The 15,828-nt window shown below is 39.9% G+C and overlaps 2 protein-coding genes, 4 non-coding genes and 1 pseudogene across 7 annotated transcripts; all 7 read left to right on the top strand.

Moving 5' to 3' along the window:
• The first annotated feature begins 30 nt into the window (after positions 1–30).
• Positions 31–900, top strand: setd9 (SET domain containing 9). Its single transcript, XM_024273925.2, has one exon. It carries the CDS (start codon positions 76–78, stop codon positions 883–885), a length of 810 nt encoding a protein of 269 aa, XP_024129693.1. The 5' UTR covers positions 31–75; the 3' UTR covers positions 886–900.
• A 1,870-nt stretch (positions 901–2,770) lies between these two features.
• eif4a2 (eukaryotic translation initiation factor 4A) lies at positions 2,771–8,444 on the top strand. Of its 2 annotated transcripts, XM_024273491.2 has the most exons (11): positions 2,771–2,913; positions 3,641–3,698; positions 3,778–3,910; positions 4,166–4,305; positions 4,688–4,856; positions 5,530–5,639; positions 5,925–6,068; positions 6,908–7,045; positions 7,126–7,215; positions 7,521–7,600; positions 7,677–8,444. In XM_024273491.2, exons 1-11 carry the CDS (start codon positions 2,885–2,887, stop codon positions 7,819–7,821), a joined length of 1,236 nt encoding a protein of 411 aa, XP_024129259.1. In that variant the 5' UTR covers positions 2,771–2,884; the 3' UTR covers positions 7,822–8,444. The 2 variants fall into 2 exon arrangements, with proteins under 2 accessions (XP_024129259.1, XP_024129260.1); XM_024273492.1 differs by lacking the exons at positions 2,771–2,913; positions 3,641–3,698 and having other exon boundaries at positions 3,776–3,910; positions 4,237–4,305.
• LOC112147871 lies at positions 3,961–4,035 on the top strand. The gene has a single exon (XR_002919548.1). It is a non-coding gene; the product is annotated as a small nucleolar RNA SNORD2 (small nucleolar RNA).
• Positions 4,530–4,604, top strand: LOC112147870. The gene has a single exon (XR_002919547.1). It is a non-coding gene; the product is annotated as a small nucleolar RNA SNORD2 (small nucleolar RNA).
• On the top strand, positions 5,673–5,855 carry LOC112147869. Its single transcript, XR_002919546.1, has one exon. It is a non-coding gene; the product is annotated as a small nucleolar RNA SNORA81 (small nucleolar RNA).
• Positions 6,103–6,285, top strand: LOC112147868. Its single transcript, XR_002919545.1, has one exon. It is a non-coding gene; the product is annotated as a small nucleolar RNA SNORA81 (small nucleolar RNA).
• Positions 8,445–13,008: 4,564 nt separating the features above from the next.
• Positions 13,009–13,837, top strand: LOC112147750 (annotated as a pseudogene).
• Positions 13,838–15,828: the final 1,991 nt, after the last annotated feature.

Raw genomic sequence — 15,828 nt, 5'->3', positions numbered from 1 at the left:
CAAACTTTTATTTTTTAAGAAACCACCCGGAAGTGACGCTATAGTTTATATTGGTTAGTTTTCTAGCGTGTCTAGATGTTTTCGGGACCTATTAAGACATTTCAGAGGAAATGGAGATCGTATCGACACCGTTTTGTGCCTTGGGTTGTGTTTAACCTTTCTAAAAATGAGAAAACTCTTCGTCAAGTGACGGAACGCTCAGAAGACAGCCTGATCTCAGCCGAACAGATCACGCAGAGTCTTCTGAAGTTCTTCGTTGTCCTGTTGAGGGGTCATGGAGAACTCCGAGCATCCACGGAGAAGGACTGTCAACTTTTGGGACAAGATGCAATGTTACAAACTCTAGGATTCTGCATAGACCGTAGGCCCAGCACGCTGCCTTTCGCTGGAACCGGGGTATTTGTCGCTAAAGGGGTTATTCCGAAAGGAACCGTGGTTGCCTTGTACCCCGGCACTGTCTACCAACCATATGACCCCATCCTCCTCCAATCCATCAGAAACCCCTTCATTTTTAGATGTATCGATGGCATCCTGATTGATGGGAGTGACAAAGGCATGTCCAAGATGGTGTTCAAGTCATGCAGTGGAAGAGACAGACTTGGTCCTCTGCTGACCAGTGACACCAGCTGGCTCACTGGGAGTCCGCGGAACCCACTCGCTGTGGGTCAGTATGTCAACAACTGCTCCAACACGAAGCCCGCTAATGTTTGCTACCAGGAGTTTGACGTGCCAGACAAGTTCCCCATCGAGCTTTGGCAGTTTTTGCCAAATGTCAACTTCAGCCAGGACACGCGCAGGCCTTTACGCTGCGTGGTCCTGGTGTCATTCAGAGACATCGCAGAGGGGGAGGAACTCTTCTCCAACTACTACACGATTGTTCATTAAAATATTCAAATACTACATGAAACTCAGTGTGTATACTGGTAATAAACTCTGTGTTTTGGTAAAATATTCATCCACGTATTTCCTGTTTTAAAAATATTGGTACAGTCCAACACAAAATGTATTACTTTAAATTTTCCCCAAAAGGGAAGGTCCCACTCCAATTATCTTCGATAGTGGTCTTTTCTTTTCTCGTGTTCAGGTAAAAGAAAATAAAAAATGTTTTCTAAAAAATGTTCTGCAGAACAACTAGTTCATTACAAGTTCACCTCTGTTGTGGGCAGGACCATTACCGAGGAGTAAACCTGCCCCTGCTTCCCGACATCTATCTGTTCTATTTCATCCTTTCTGATTGCCAGAGGCAGTGCTTCAAGCACTGGATGATCCTTCTTGTGCATGCATAGTTTGAGAATTTATTGACAAAAAAGTCACCTGTGACCTCCTGGTGACCCACGTGAGGCTATAAAGTCTTGTGGCACCGGGAGTGCGATCCCAACACTTCTCACGAAAAGTCAAGGAACCCGAGGGACCGGGAACTCTGGTGATCATCCGGGATTTATACGTAACTTTCATTTACATGCTCTCCTGCTAGCTTACAGACCCTCACACTCCCAACCTAACAATATCTGTGCAACAAAAATGGCAAGCAATATTTGAACTATCCAGTCATTCCGTTTTGAGCCAGGACAAGCAAAACTAAGCCATAAATGGATCTATTTGTATCCAAGTGGATGTAGACTGTAGCAGAGCAGGGACATTGTTACTGACCTTATAGATTTGCTCTTGATTCACAATTATTCAAATAGAGAATACACAGAAATGCAATTTCTTTATGTATGTTGTCCATCGTGTCAAAAATGCCACAAGAACATATTGAAAACACCAAAAATACTTTTTTTCTAATTGGAGTGGGTCTTTAAAGTCTGTTTGAAAAATAAATAAAGGTCTTAATAATTTTTTCTTAACATTACTTAAACACTTAGAAACTAAAATCCAAATTGGTTCACATGTGATCTTAAAAGTATTTATGTTTTTTTTATATTGATATATATAGGATTGGATTTACTTGAAGTGTCATTTAATATCAGCACATTTTTAAAAGAAAAAATCGTTTGTTTTTTTGTTTTGTTTTTTGGCAGTGATAAATCTTAATTTGGAGAATGTTCTAATAGAATATTTTACAGTTACACAGTTAACAGTTACACATCTAAAAGCACAAACTCAACTGATTCATTTTGCTTCAGTCTTCCTGTGTCTAAAAATAAGTGGTTTAGACACTGTTTTGTTTCATGGATACTAATGCATCACTAAGTCACATGAAACACGTTTTATTATCCCTGTTTCAAATAGAGCAGTGCATGATTTTCGCCAGAAACAATCACAAGTCAATGTTTTGCCAAAGTCATAAACACAGTTTATCATAAAGGATTTAATATAGTGCTTTACATAGTTTCCTTTCCTTGGCAATTTGAATCATAATGTGTGATGAACCTCAAATTAAACAAGGTTCATGAAAAAAAAAACATTTTTTTTTTTAAGTTTAAAAATGTGTGCTCATTAAAAAGAAAGAACATAATTACAAAATTAATGTATGACTGGTCAAACATAATCATTTGATTTTTATTGGACATTGAACAAATTGTCCCAAATCCACACGATATCACGCAGGAAAGAAATCTTGCTCAACCTTGTCAGAATGAAATTTGACTTGTCAGGGACACCGTAGAAAAAGCCTTTGCACCATCTATTACTGCATTATCTTGCCGCTAGGAAAAATAGTTCGCAATTCTTTGTTGTATATTATTAATTAAAAGCATTTTATTTGCATAAAGCACAACATTTACTCCGAATTGTGATGTGAAAGTAAATTTAGTTTACTTATACAATAATGATAACAATACTAAGCGTTTTGAATGGAGGTGAACGTAGTCCGACCGCATAAAGCCAGTTAGCAGCGCCATCAGCGATCTTTTCAGTCGCATGCTGAAGTTGGTAACGGACCATGTCTAGCGATTCTGCTGATTACAACAGGTAATCTTATATTTTTGATGATTTTAAAATATGCAATTTGATATTTGAGTGTTGAAACACTTGTTACATGTAGCAGAGAGCAGAATACTGAAGTTAACTAGTTGGGTGGGTCATAACTCCGCTCTATTAGGGTTAATTGGGTTGCTAGGAGTTAGCTTTATGACGTTAGCTAGCTAGATGTATATCTCCTTTCCGAGTCGTTTTATCAAATTGGGTAAAACTAAATTGACTTCGACGTTAAGTATGAAAAACGTATGAGCACGTGGCCGAATGGTTCGGTGGTGTGGGTGGGTGGTGTTAAAAAAGCTCAGGTAGCAGTTGGGCCTAGTCCCGTGGAGAAGCCACCTCGGGCAGAACAGGCCCAATTATCCGACATATTGCCCAATACTGCAGGAGGTAGAGCTTCATGGTGGGAGATGCTGAGTGAAGACACGCCGGCTCGTCACATTTTAAGCCTTCGTTCGCCTGATTTTTGACCCCAGCCACCGCACGGCTGGAGCCCGTCCGCGGTTACATAAACGGACATTTTTTGGAGGGGGGCTGGCCAGCTCCGTGAATTTGACACGTGTGCCCACCGAAGTTCTGCACGGTGAAACGCGACACTAGGAGTGACTAGGTCCACTGCGACCCGCTCTTTAGCAGGAATGGCACACTGCTCACTTCGATAAGGGGAACTGTAAATGTAGTTTTTCTTTGAGTTGTGTTTTAATCAACAACTTCCTAATAGCTCAAGAGACAGAGACCATGGGGGGCCAGATGGAATGGAGCCTGATGGTGTCATTGAGGTAATGCACAGTTGCATTCATGATTTAAGTAGACGACCAGTAAGGATCTAAAACGTTTCTTTTTTTTTTTCTCACACAGAGCAACTGGAATGAGATCACTGACAACTTTGATGACATGAACCTGAAAGAGACTCTTCTCAGGGGAATTTATGCTTATGGTTTTGAAAAGCCCTCTGCCATCCAGCAGCGGGCTATCATCCCTTGCATCAAAGGTGACAAACTGAAAGCAGTTTTAAAAATATATATATTATTCATTTAAATTGAGTGAAATGATGCTTAACCATCTTTCGGGACTTACCCAAAATCTGGGGATATCATATTTTATCACTGATCACTCAATGTTATAAACCTGTCATCTGGTAACGATGATTTAAAAACTGATCACTAGTGATCTTTTTTTTAATATTAGTTCAAAGATTTCTGAAGGGTGTTTCAGAAGTCTGAAGTCTTTGTTTCCTTGATGTTAGGCTACGATGTCATTGCCCAAGCCCAGTCAGGCACTGGCAAGACCGCCACGTTTGCCATCTCTATCTTGCAGCAGCTGGACATTGAGCAGAAGGAGACTCAGGCTCTGGTCTTGGCTCCCACTAGGGAGCTGGCTCAGCAGGTATGCTGTTCCTCAGGTCATGAAAACCTCAACAGTGTCTCAGACCTAGACAGCATGCTGAGGACACTGTTCAGATTCGAAGGTACCATCTTTTACGTTACATATCAATTATTCTTTTTTTTTTTTATTTATTTAAATCTTCTCAGGATTGGTGTAGTCTTTGTCCATGGCTTCATCAATCATTAAATTGATCTGGTTGTGGTGTGCTGTTTTGTTTTGGGCTTGAGTGATATGATGGCATACCATCTTTCGGGACTGACTGAAAAATGGAGAGTCCTTTATTGTTGTACTGATCACTCTGCTAAGTTATGTTGAGTTATGTTGTTTGCACATGTCTCGTTTGGGCTTGACTCACCCTCCTGTACCATGATTTCTCCTTTAGATCCAGAAGGTCATCCTGGCTCTGGGTGACTACATGGGAGCAACCTGTCACGCCTGTATTGGGGGAACCAACCTCCGTAGTGAAATTCAGAAGCTTCAGGCTGAAGCCCCCCACATAGTGGTGGGCACACCCGGCCGTGTGTACGACATGCTGAACAGGAGACATCTGTGTACGTACGACGCAACTTGTACTAAGTAGTGCTGCCACAAACGATTATTTTAATAGTCAATTTATCACAGTTTATTTTTTCAGATTAGTCGACTAATCAGGTCATGTGCAAACTGAATGTAAAGCACACATCTTAACCATCATTAGCTTTAAACTAAAAACTAGATATATAGCGTAAGCTGCAACAATGCTTGTGTGAATGTTTTAAGCTGAATTTGGCCGCTGAAGATTCTAGTGCTGATAGCTGAAAACACTGAAGCTAAAAGACAGCTAAAATGTTAGTTAAATGCCAAATTAGCCTAAAAAATGAAAAAAAAACAAAGTTGGCCAAAGCACATAGCTTGCAGCTGAAATATTAGTTAAACTCCATCCATCCATTTTCTTGTCCGCTTTTTCCCTTTCGGGGTCGCGGGGTAGTTAAACTCCAAAATAGTCTAAAAAAGTGTAATAAATGCCAAAATAGTCAAAAAATCAAGTATAATTCCATTATAATTTTCCTCTTTACTACACTTTGACTCCATATAGTATAAAGTAACGATTAATCGATTTTTAAATTTGTTGTCGATTGTTTTAATTGTCGATTAGTTGTCTATTATTTGACTAATCGTGGCAGCCCTAGTACTAAGTAGTTGGTTTTAGTGGAATGCTAAGTGTTTTTCTCATTTTCTCCACAGCCCCAAAATGGATTAAGATGTTTGTTCTGGATGAAGCTGATGAGATGTTGAGTCGAGGGTTCAAGGATCAGATCTATGAGATCTTCCAGAAACTGAGCACAAATATTCAGGTAGGTCTGTTTGGAAGGTGAGCGATCGAAGCAACATCCTTCTGCATCCACTGAAATCTGCTGTAATCGCGTGATCCAGGCTTTCTGTTTCATGCGATAATGCCAGCAGAGTATAGCGCAGAAGGAGATTATCGTGCACTGTGCTGAAAATGAGATGTGGTGGAACCTCTTTCTTAATGTTCATTGGCCTCCATCTCAAGGCACAGTGCTACAATCTGACCTGCAGCTCACCGAACACAGAAGAAACGTTGTGGTTGTTTGGGTGACGTGTTCCTCTTCTTCCAGGTGGTGCTGCTCTCAGCCACCATGCCGGCAGACGTGTTGGAGGTCACCAAGAAGTTCATGAGGGACCCCATTCGCATCTTGGTGAAGAAAGAAGAGCTCACCCTCGAGGGTATCAAGCAGTTCTACATTAATGTGGAGAGAGAGGTTGGTTGAACTGTAACTGTGAGCGACAGAACTGCCCTTCTCTTTAAAGCACCCTGTTGGAACTGCAGGAGTGGAACCGCTGCGGTTTGGCTCGTGTGGCTGTGTCAGCATGGGTCCATCAGGGAAGGAGATCAGAGCACTGCATCGTAAACGAGACCAGGAAGGGCCTCTTTCTTAATGTCCGCTGTCCTCCGTCTCTTGGTGCAGTGCTACATTTGGAAACTTGGGCTGAATCCAAATCGCTTTCCCACCTCTACATTTATCTCCCAAGTGGAGAAATGAGGAACGAAATTGTCTTTTTTTTCCCCTCAAACTTTGACAGACCACATAATACAACAACAAAGGGAATTGCAGAAAAATATATATATATATATATAAAATATATGACAAAAAAGAAACGTCAATCCAATAAATTTCAACCTTTTCAAAAGTCAAGTTAATTGGAATTGCCTTTTTGTTGTGAAGTTGTTAATATTGCAGTAAAATGGTGTCTTTAAATTCGGATGCTACTACCCCTTGATGACATCAATAGTCTCCAATTGTCTATGTTGGCGTGTAGCTGCCAGTGCTCAGAAAATACATTATATAACTAAAAAAGTTAATACTTGCATTTAAATGTCAACTTTTGTGCTTCAGAGCACACCCATGTGAAAAAATGTTTGTCCTCCACGCCACGACAGCAACACGGACACCACAGCTTCAGATGCCTCTACTGTTGGAGCAATAGGAAGTTGCTAGAGGGGTAGGGAAGCAAGTTGGATTCAGCTTTGTGCTCTTAACATGTGAGAGTTTAACACGCCCAACTATAACTGCTCTTTGATTTCCCTCTGTGTCTGCAGGAATGGAAGCTAGACACACTATGTGATCTGTATGAAACCCTCACCATCACTCAGGCGGTCATCTTCCTCAACACCAGGAGAAAAGTCGACTGGTTGACCGAGAAGATGCACGCCAGAGACTTCACCGTCTCTGCTCTGGTACCACAGTTTGATGAACTGGATACAAAAGAAGCTCTAAAAGGGCACAGGCTGAACTGAACGGTTGTTGTGTTGCGCAGCACGGTGACATGGACCAGAAGGAGCGTGATGTGATCATGAGGGAGTTCAGGTCCGGCTCCAGCAGAGTCCTCATCACCACTGATCTTCTGGTAAGCACGATCATCGGAAACTCTGTCCCTCGAGGGCCACTGTCCCGCCTCTGAAGCTGATTGACAAAATTCATCCTAAGAAATGAGTGGGACGGTGCACCCCAGGGACTGAAACCATGAAAAAACCCAAATGTTTTTATTTCTGCGAGAGTCCCTGATGACGGAGCAGTGAAAACGTTTGGGAGATAAAAGCTCGTTCTCCACAATGGAGTCTTGTTGTAGAAATCCATTACTTAACAACGAGCTACATTAGTACTGAATCACTCTGTGTGTTTGTGTGGGCTCATGTTTTTGTGTTCCTTTAGGCTCGTGGGATTGATGTACAGCAGGTTTCTCTGGTCATAAACTATGACCTTCCTACTAACCGGGAGAACTACATTCATAGGTGAGCAGCTTTTATTTTGAAAGTCTTCATTTAACCGTCCCGCAGCACGCTAACGCGGCTCACCTCTGCTCCACAGAATTGGTCGCGGTGGCCGTTTCGGCAGAAAAGGAGTCGCTATCAACTTCGTCACTGAGGAGGACAAGAGGATCCTTCGGGACATTGAGACATTTTACAATACGACCGTGGAGGAGATGCCCATGAATGTGGCCGATCTGATTTGAGCTCTGAGGTTTCTCCTTTTTTGTTTTCTAAACACAGTGATAGCGATTGTCCACTTGCATTGTGCTTCTATTATTCGAGAGGGGGAAAAGTCTTCTCAATGCTAAACCTTGGATCGAGTTTTGGTATGTGTTAAAGTGAGGTGACTCGCTTGGACAGTTGTAGGTTCTAACCTCGTCGGCTGGCTGGTTGGAGCTACAAAGCCATGGGGTCTGTAAACATTTTCAGGTATTTTTTTCCATGTTCACTTCAGATGCGTATATTTGATGTTCTTCACCATTTAGTAACTTACTTGTGGACTAAAAGGTTTAGGTGCTGTATAAAGTCTGCACATTACGTTATGCTAACATATGTGCGATGTTCTCGTGAGTCTGCTTATTAGAGGCACTTGGCATGTTCAACTAGTAGATTCACTTTGCTTTGGTTCTTTTGTGAATGTGTTTAATTTAAATGTATCATATTTTTTTTAATCAAACTTGCTCTAGCTGAATCCCTCACTGGCTATGTTTTGCTGATGTGGTTTTACCCTGAACAGAGTATATTGCACCTTCCCTCCTCCCTGATGACTTTTCAGATTTCCTCTTGAAAGTTGTATGAATGTCTTAATAAACTGATATTGCTGTTGTTGTGTTGTAATGCATCAATGTGCAAGTTTGTGTTTTGACACAGTTTGCACTGAATGTATAGAGTTGTGGTTTATATACTCAAAATGTACATGGTTGTTTGAATTCCTCAATACTTGGTGCATTTCCGTTAATTCGCCATTTTTGTTTAGGTGTTCTGAATCTTTAATTTCTACGTTGGAGTGCCTTAGAAATTTCCCAGAAGTCTGTCCATCAGTGCTCACCATATTGGCTAATACAGTCCACACTGCATTACATTTGAATTAATGGGGTTAAATATATATATACTGTTCCTGAAAATGTTCAATACTGGTGTTTCTTCCATCAGACTAAATGGAGATGGTTAATGTGATCATATGGTGGTGAAATTTGGTTAGGAAATGCAGACACCACTAGATAAACCTAGATAAACACTAAATAATCAAGATTTATTGAAATGAGAGCATTGGATTATGTTCTAGGATTTGAATGTTCCCTTTTTGAAGCATCTCCATAAACAAAAATCCTCACATTTATGCAGATCATTTTCCTACATCCAGGCGGCGCACCTTTCCAACTTCACTCAGCAACTCGTGTTCAAACCAGTTCTAATTTAGTGCTCGCTTTCTTCGCACCTCCACCAGAAAATCATTAAATCCTTCTCCTGCAGCATCTTCTGTTACATTTGTGATCCACCCAAAAATGAACAGATTACTCACCAGAATGTCCTTTGGCATTTGGAGGATCCAGCTGAGGAAGCACTAAAAATTAAAATAAAAGATATTGATAAAATTAGTAAACCGTCACAATAAAGATTAAAGTACTTATAAATCAGTTTAAAATACATGATAAAATACATAAATTTAATCAAAGATGGATCTTAAAGCCTTTCTTAGATGCTACTGTGGCCCTCAAATTGTAAAATCCAGGCAATAGATAGTTCTGTACTATATAGTTTTAAGTAGCTGGGGAGGAGGGAGGGAATTTGGATGTAACATAAATCTGCCATAGAATGAATTGTGTAGATGGCATCGTTGTATATAGGTTCCAAAATCTGAGCTGAATTGGGTTATAAATGCATAAAAACAAATGATTCAATTTTTTTGTCACATATATTCACAATGAAGATACACAGTTCATTGGCTTAGTTTCAGGTTAGTTTAGTGACCATTTTCCAGTCAGCTGGTCATTTTAGGATTAATTTATTTTGTTTTGTGGAATGTAAAGAGTAACTTTAAAAAAAAAACTTTTTAAAATCTATGGTAATCCATGTTAATTATCTTAAAATAAGATGAAATGTTTGTTTAATTTCACAAAGAGGCGATAGAAGTTCTGTCTTGTGATCTTCTCTGCTTTAGGATGATGCTCCAACAGCACAGAAACTACAGCTGCATGTTCCTCATGCATTCTACTATCATCTCATCATCTACAGTATTTTTAAATTGTTCCCACTTAATATTATGATTCTGCTGTGTTTAGTCGAATTTAAAAAAAAAATGTTTCTAGGACTGAATTTCTGCAAGAGTACCTTAGAAATATTATCTGTGAGACTGGTAACGTGGAGCAAGCCCACCCCCACTTTCCACCATCCATCTGTTTATAAAGTTTCCTGCTAAAAGTAGATCAAGCCCCAGTTGTGTGTGTTTGCTTCCTCCGTCTATAATCCTTCTTTCTGTTTCCTCCTGATTGAAACAAAAGGATTTCATGGGGAAATCTGGAAGAACAAGACCCCTGTTAGTTACAGAGATTACTCCAGAATGTTGTGGTTTAAGCAGTCACCTCTCTGTGGGATCATAGGTTTTAATATTTAACGGCTGAGTAGTGAATGAATTAAGGAGTTACTGTAAACAATGAGCCAGGAGCAAACCAGCCATTCAGGTTTGGCAGCAAACTGATGGCTTCAGAGTACAGAGCAGAACTTCCTGGTAAGAGCGATTATCTTCAGGGATCAGATGGTGTCTGAAAAGACAGGAATCAGAAAAATAAGAAGAAATGAATCCTAACTCAGATCTACAGGACCATTCAGAATAATTAATCTAGCACATGTCTGAGTGTACAGAGAAAACCCACACATGGACAGGTAACTACTGTACAGCTCCAGTTCAAGGTTTGTGTCAAAGCATTTACTTAGTTTGGTTAATTTTTATGCATTTTTTTATGTTTAAGCTATTAAGTTAAAAGTGGGAAATAAACAGTCCTGGGTAGTGGCTCTAACCAGATTTAATAAACCCAGAAAAACCTTCTTAAACAAGAACAAAGTAATCAGAATACTGCCGGGTTATTCTACCCGGCCCTCGATCATTTTATTTTATTGTTATTAATTGCCCAATGTTATCTTGCACTTATTTCTAGATTGTATAATTTGGCAAAATCGATTTTTACAGAGAGTAAAATATTAAAAGTTTTTTTAAGGTTTAAGTTGATTTATTCTGGAATATTCCTGTTTTTTTTTATTATTCTTAATTATATTTAATTATGTTTATTGTTCTTTGAACTTTTGATGTGCGGCGCCTTGTTCGACTAAGGTCGTTTTAAGGCACCATATAAATTTTTTAAACTTAAACTTAAAAGTTGTGCTTTTAAAAAATGCCATTCTGCTAGCTTTTTGGGCTATTTTGGCATTTACAAAGATTTTGTGGGCTGTTTTGGAGTGTAGCTAATATTTCAGCTACATGCTAGCTGTTTTGGCTAATTCAGGCTTTTTTTTTTTTCTTTAGTTTTGGGGGCTTTTTTGAAGTTAAGCTATTTTTCAGCTACATGCTAGCTGTTTTGGCTAACCTAAGTTTTATTTTCGACTATTTTGGCATTTAACTAATATTTTAGCTGGCTATTAGCTTTCCAGCTATTAGCTTCTGTACTTTTAGCTATCAATTTCAGCATCTTCAGCTATCAGCACTAGCATCCTTAGCGGCCTAATTCAGCTTACATCATTCACACTTATGACAGGTAATGTTATATATCTAGTTCATAATTGTGTTAAAAAGTTATGTTTTTAAAGTTTTAAAAATTAGTTTTAGAGTGTTCAATAAATGTTTGTGTGTGTTTTGGATTTTACCCCCTTGTGTGATTGAGTTTGACACCCGTTCTCCATGATCCGACTTAGCATAAAGAGAAAGTGATCTATACAGTGTCGTGCAAATTTGCAGTATTCAAATTAGCGTGTAACATGAGGTTTATGTGGTATGGCAGTTCTTACTGAGGAGTTACACATCTTTGATGCCACTGGAAGGAAATATCTTCTGTGGCGTTCAGTTCTAGTTAAGGGTGGAGGAAATAGGTGGAGTTATCCGGGATGCTTCACTGTTTTTGAAGCATCACTTCTCTCCATCACCACGTCTAAAGAGTTCAGCTTCACTCCCATCACATCCCAGAACACAACAGCAAACAAGATGACTCAGAAAACATCATCATTGTGTTTAACCCTTTAACACCTGCTGGAGTCGCTTAAACAAAAAATCTTAACTATACTGTAACTTTTCAACCGTTAACGCGATTGAATCTGCTAGGATTATGTTGAGCACGTTAACGGTTCAAGTTACAATAAATCAAAGAACATAAATACTGGAGCTCCAGTGTTAAAGGGTTAAACCTCATAATGAAAATGTCCACGTGCACTTTTCTGCTAATTTGGACCATGACAGGGTCAGAAAATGTCCTGTAAATGTATGTTTTTCCCAGAAAACATTGAATATTCCATATCTATCATCACTTCACAAATTACTCCATATCATAATAGTGTTATAACAATTTAAAATGTTTAAAAAAACACATCAAATTTGATTATTAGAGTTTATAGTCAGAAAAACAGTGCAATTGAACATGAACAATAGCTTTTTATGTTAAAAGTTTAAATGTGTCCGGTTCTGGTTCTTTGTCTCTAAATGTTCAAAAAGAGTGCATTCAATGTATAATATCCACAGATGTTTTTGATTTTAGATGTTGAATGACCAGAGGCTGCTTTATATGCAGAGCATCAGTCCAGTTTGTTGTCCATGTAGATCAGGGGTCTCAAACTCAATTCAGCAGGGGGCCACTGGAGGCAGATCATGGGTGAGGCTGGGCCGCATCAGGATTTACACAAGAAAAGCGCTGATAAAACATTCCAATGTTCCTAAATATCTTTGTTTTTAACACAAAATAATGAATAAAATAAATAAATATATTAAATAATGAATTAAAAAGCAGGCAAATCAGTATGGAAGTTTTTTAGTTCCATCAGACTCTGAATTGTTTCTATGTTGAATTTCTGACCCATTGAAATTTTAAGTCTCGAAATTAAAAACACTGTTTTTTTTTTAAGATAGAAAATATTTTTGGGAGCATAAAATTTTGCTGTTTAAAAAGCAAGGGTTGAAAAAAAATCACAATAAAAATTCAGAGGTAAAAAATTCAGAAAAAAATTCTGAGGTTAAGAAAATTCAGAAAAAAAAGTCAGGGGTTATAAAAAAAATAGAAAAAAAATTCAGAATAAAAATTCAGAGGTTTAAAAAATTCAGGATAAAAATTCAGGGGTTTAAAAAATTCAGGATAAAAATTCAGGGGTTTAAAAAATTCTGAATAAAAATTCAGAGGTTTACTCACGTTTGCATGGACAGGAATGCACGCCGACACAGCCGGGGTGTGAACCTTAAGATTCACAGACGCGCCCACGCAGGTGCGAGCCAAGCTCAGGATCACATTTTGGACAGGCGGGAGCAGCGGATCCCCGCGCGGTGTAAGAGGGCGAGCTACAGGTTTGCGGCTCGGAGCTTGTGGAGTTCTGATTTAACAGGAACAGTCAGCACGTCAAAAAAAAACGTATTCCTCGACATCATATGTGCATTCATTCTAAGAGAGACATCCACAGACGGACCTGGTAGCTCCTCCTACACGCGGCGCGGCGACTACAGTCCATGCTTACACAGCCACTCAGAAGACAGTGGACGGTCCCAGCGCCAAGGCCTGGCGTGATGGACGTGGTGCGCACGCAAACATCGTTCCAGCTTCCACTGGTGCTGCCAAAGCAGTGGGCAAAGTCATCCCTGCTCTCAACGGAAAGCTGACAGGTATGACGTTCAGGGTGCCGGTGGCTGATGTGTCTGTGGTGGATGGATCTAACATGCCGCCTGTCCAAGCCCGCATCTTATGGTGAGATTAAGGAGGGCGTAAAGAAGGCTGCGCACGGACCCAGAAAGGGTGTGCTGGGATACACTGAAGACCAGGTGCTGTCCTCTGATTTTATTGGTGACACTCACTCTTCCATCTTTGATGCTGGAGCAGGCATCTCTCTCAACGACAACTTCGTCAAGCTCATTTCCTGGTATGACAATGAGTATGGCTACAGCAACCGTGTAGCTGACCTGCTGCTGTGCATGCACTCCAAGGAGTAGACACTTCCTGCCCAGAAAGGAAGTTAGGAAAGGGACCACCCCAACCATCCTCTGCTACCAAATTTTGTTGCACTTGTGAAGAGATGAGGAGGCTTCCTGGTAGATTTCAGTTGTTTTATTGTCCAAAAACATGAAAGAGCAACTGCAATTCTCTATTTAGCGTCACAATCCACGATCTCATCAGCTAACTTGCTTGTTAATCTCTCTCTCTCTCTCTCTCTCTCTCGCTCGCTCGCTCTGATCATCTTCTTCTGCGGTTTTCTCTACTCAAAATCCACCGAACGCCACCTAGTGGTGTTTTAAAAATGCACAACATGCAAGGTGCTTTACACCATTAACTAACAAAAATAAAACAATTGTGGGGGGGCTTCTAAATTATATCTTTCAAAATATAAATACAATGTTTCATTATCATGTTTTCCCACACTCAGACAAGACCCTTGACGCTGCTGCCTAACAGGGTCCCTGTGCCCCTCAAGTACAGGGTTGTGTCAGGAAGGGCATCCGGTGTAAAAACTCTGCCAAATCACTGATGTGAAACAGTTGGTGCTGTTACGCTGTGGAGACCCCAAAAGGGATAAGCCGAAAGTAAACTAGTACTACAACTACTTAAATAGACTGAGGTTGATTAACTAAATGAAAACAGCTGTGGATGATTAACCTGAACATCGTGAGACTGACTGGGAAAACAGAACATGACAAAACTGAAGCACTGGATCATGACACATAATCCCCTTTACTAACGTCATACACATTACAAGCATTATCCACTTAATGTAATAGTTTCTGATTAGACTTGCCTTCTTCAAACTCTGTTTTATTCAGTTTCCTAATATTTAGTATTTAAATCTTGTCAATCACAACAAAAGTCTGTGTTTAGAGGATAAGACTATTAATGGCTGTAAATATAGCACAAGAGTCACATTGGGCTCAACCGTCAAAACCAGGAGAAATATGACCTGAGATGCAGGAAACTGGACTTTGAACTTTGACTTTGAAATTTGAACTTTTAATAAATAAACTTGAAATGAAAACCCATAGAGAAGCAAACTGGAGATAAATCAGATGACCTGATAATGTCAAACTGAAAACCAGACACTTTTATACACTGAAGACAACTAACAGAAATGAAAACAGTTGTGGATAAATAACATGAACCTGAAGTGACTGACAGGAGACACAACATGACAAAAATGTGTTTTGACAAAAAATAGTTTACATAAAATTCTATTGTCATGCAGAGATGAAATCAGTCAATCATGTATCAGTTTGTTGATGAGTTGATGACATCACACACAATGACATCATCCACTGATGACATCACACACAATGACATCATCCACTGATGACATCATAGACAATGACATCATTCGACATCATCATTGTTTCAACTGAAAGGTCCAGTGATGTAATTTCGCATGTAATGATGTCATTTCCATCAAAGCCTGATGCAAAATGACATCATTCTGATCCCGAGAAAAGTCCTTGAGCTGAGGCAGGGAAATCAACCCCATAACACGTTGTGGATAACGATACCAAGTACATATTTCAAGAAAACTGATGAAACCAGAAGACGCCATGAATCGTAACTCTCCCACCCCCTCAGAAATCTCCTACCAGGACTCTGACCCTACCACATTATCACCGGAGGAACTGGAGGAACTGAAGGAACTGTATTCCAATTTCCAGGACGTTGACTTCTACAACAACGACCCTGACGAAAGCGACTCAGAAGAGACCAATCCGGGCTATCGCTACTCCTCACGTTATCAGCATAAGTATGATAACGACAGTGATTATGAGGAATTCGCTGTGGAGGCCTATCCGAAAATCCCATATTTTCAAAATAACTACAGGGATTCTGAGGAAAGCGACGTAGAGACCAATCCGGGCGATCGCAACTCTAAAATCTCCCGTTATCAGGATGATAACGTCCGTGATTCTGAGGATGACTTGACATCTGCAAAGTCCAAAGCAGAACCTCATGGATGCGATTGGAACCAGTTGATCTCTGAACGCAATGAACTAAAAGCCCGTT

The sequence above is a fragment of the Oryzias melastigma genome, linkage group LG17, assembly GCF_002922805.2.
Source record: "Oryzias melastigma strain HK-1 linkage group LG17, ASM292280v2, whole genome shotgun sequence".
In the NCBI taxonomy this organism is placed as follows: domain Eukaryota; kingdom Metazoa; phylum Chordata; class Actinopteri; order Beloniformes; family Adrianichthyidae; genus Oryzias; species Oryzias melastigma.
The sequence above is the reverse complement of the archived record's forward strand: the minus strand, read 5'-3'. Positions and strand labels throughout refer to the sequence as shown.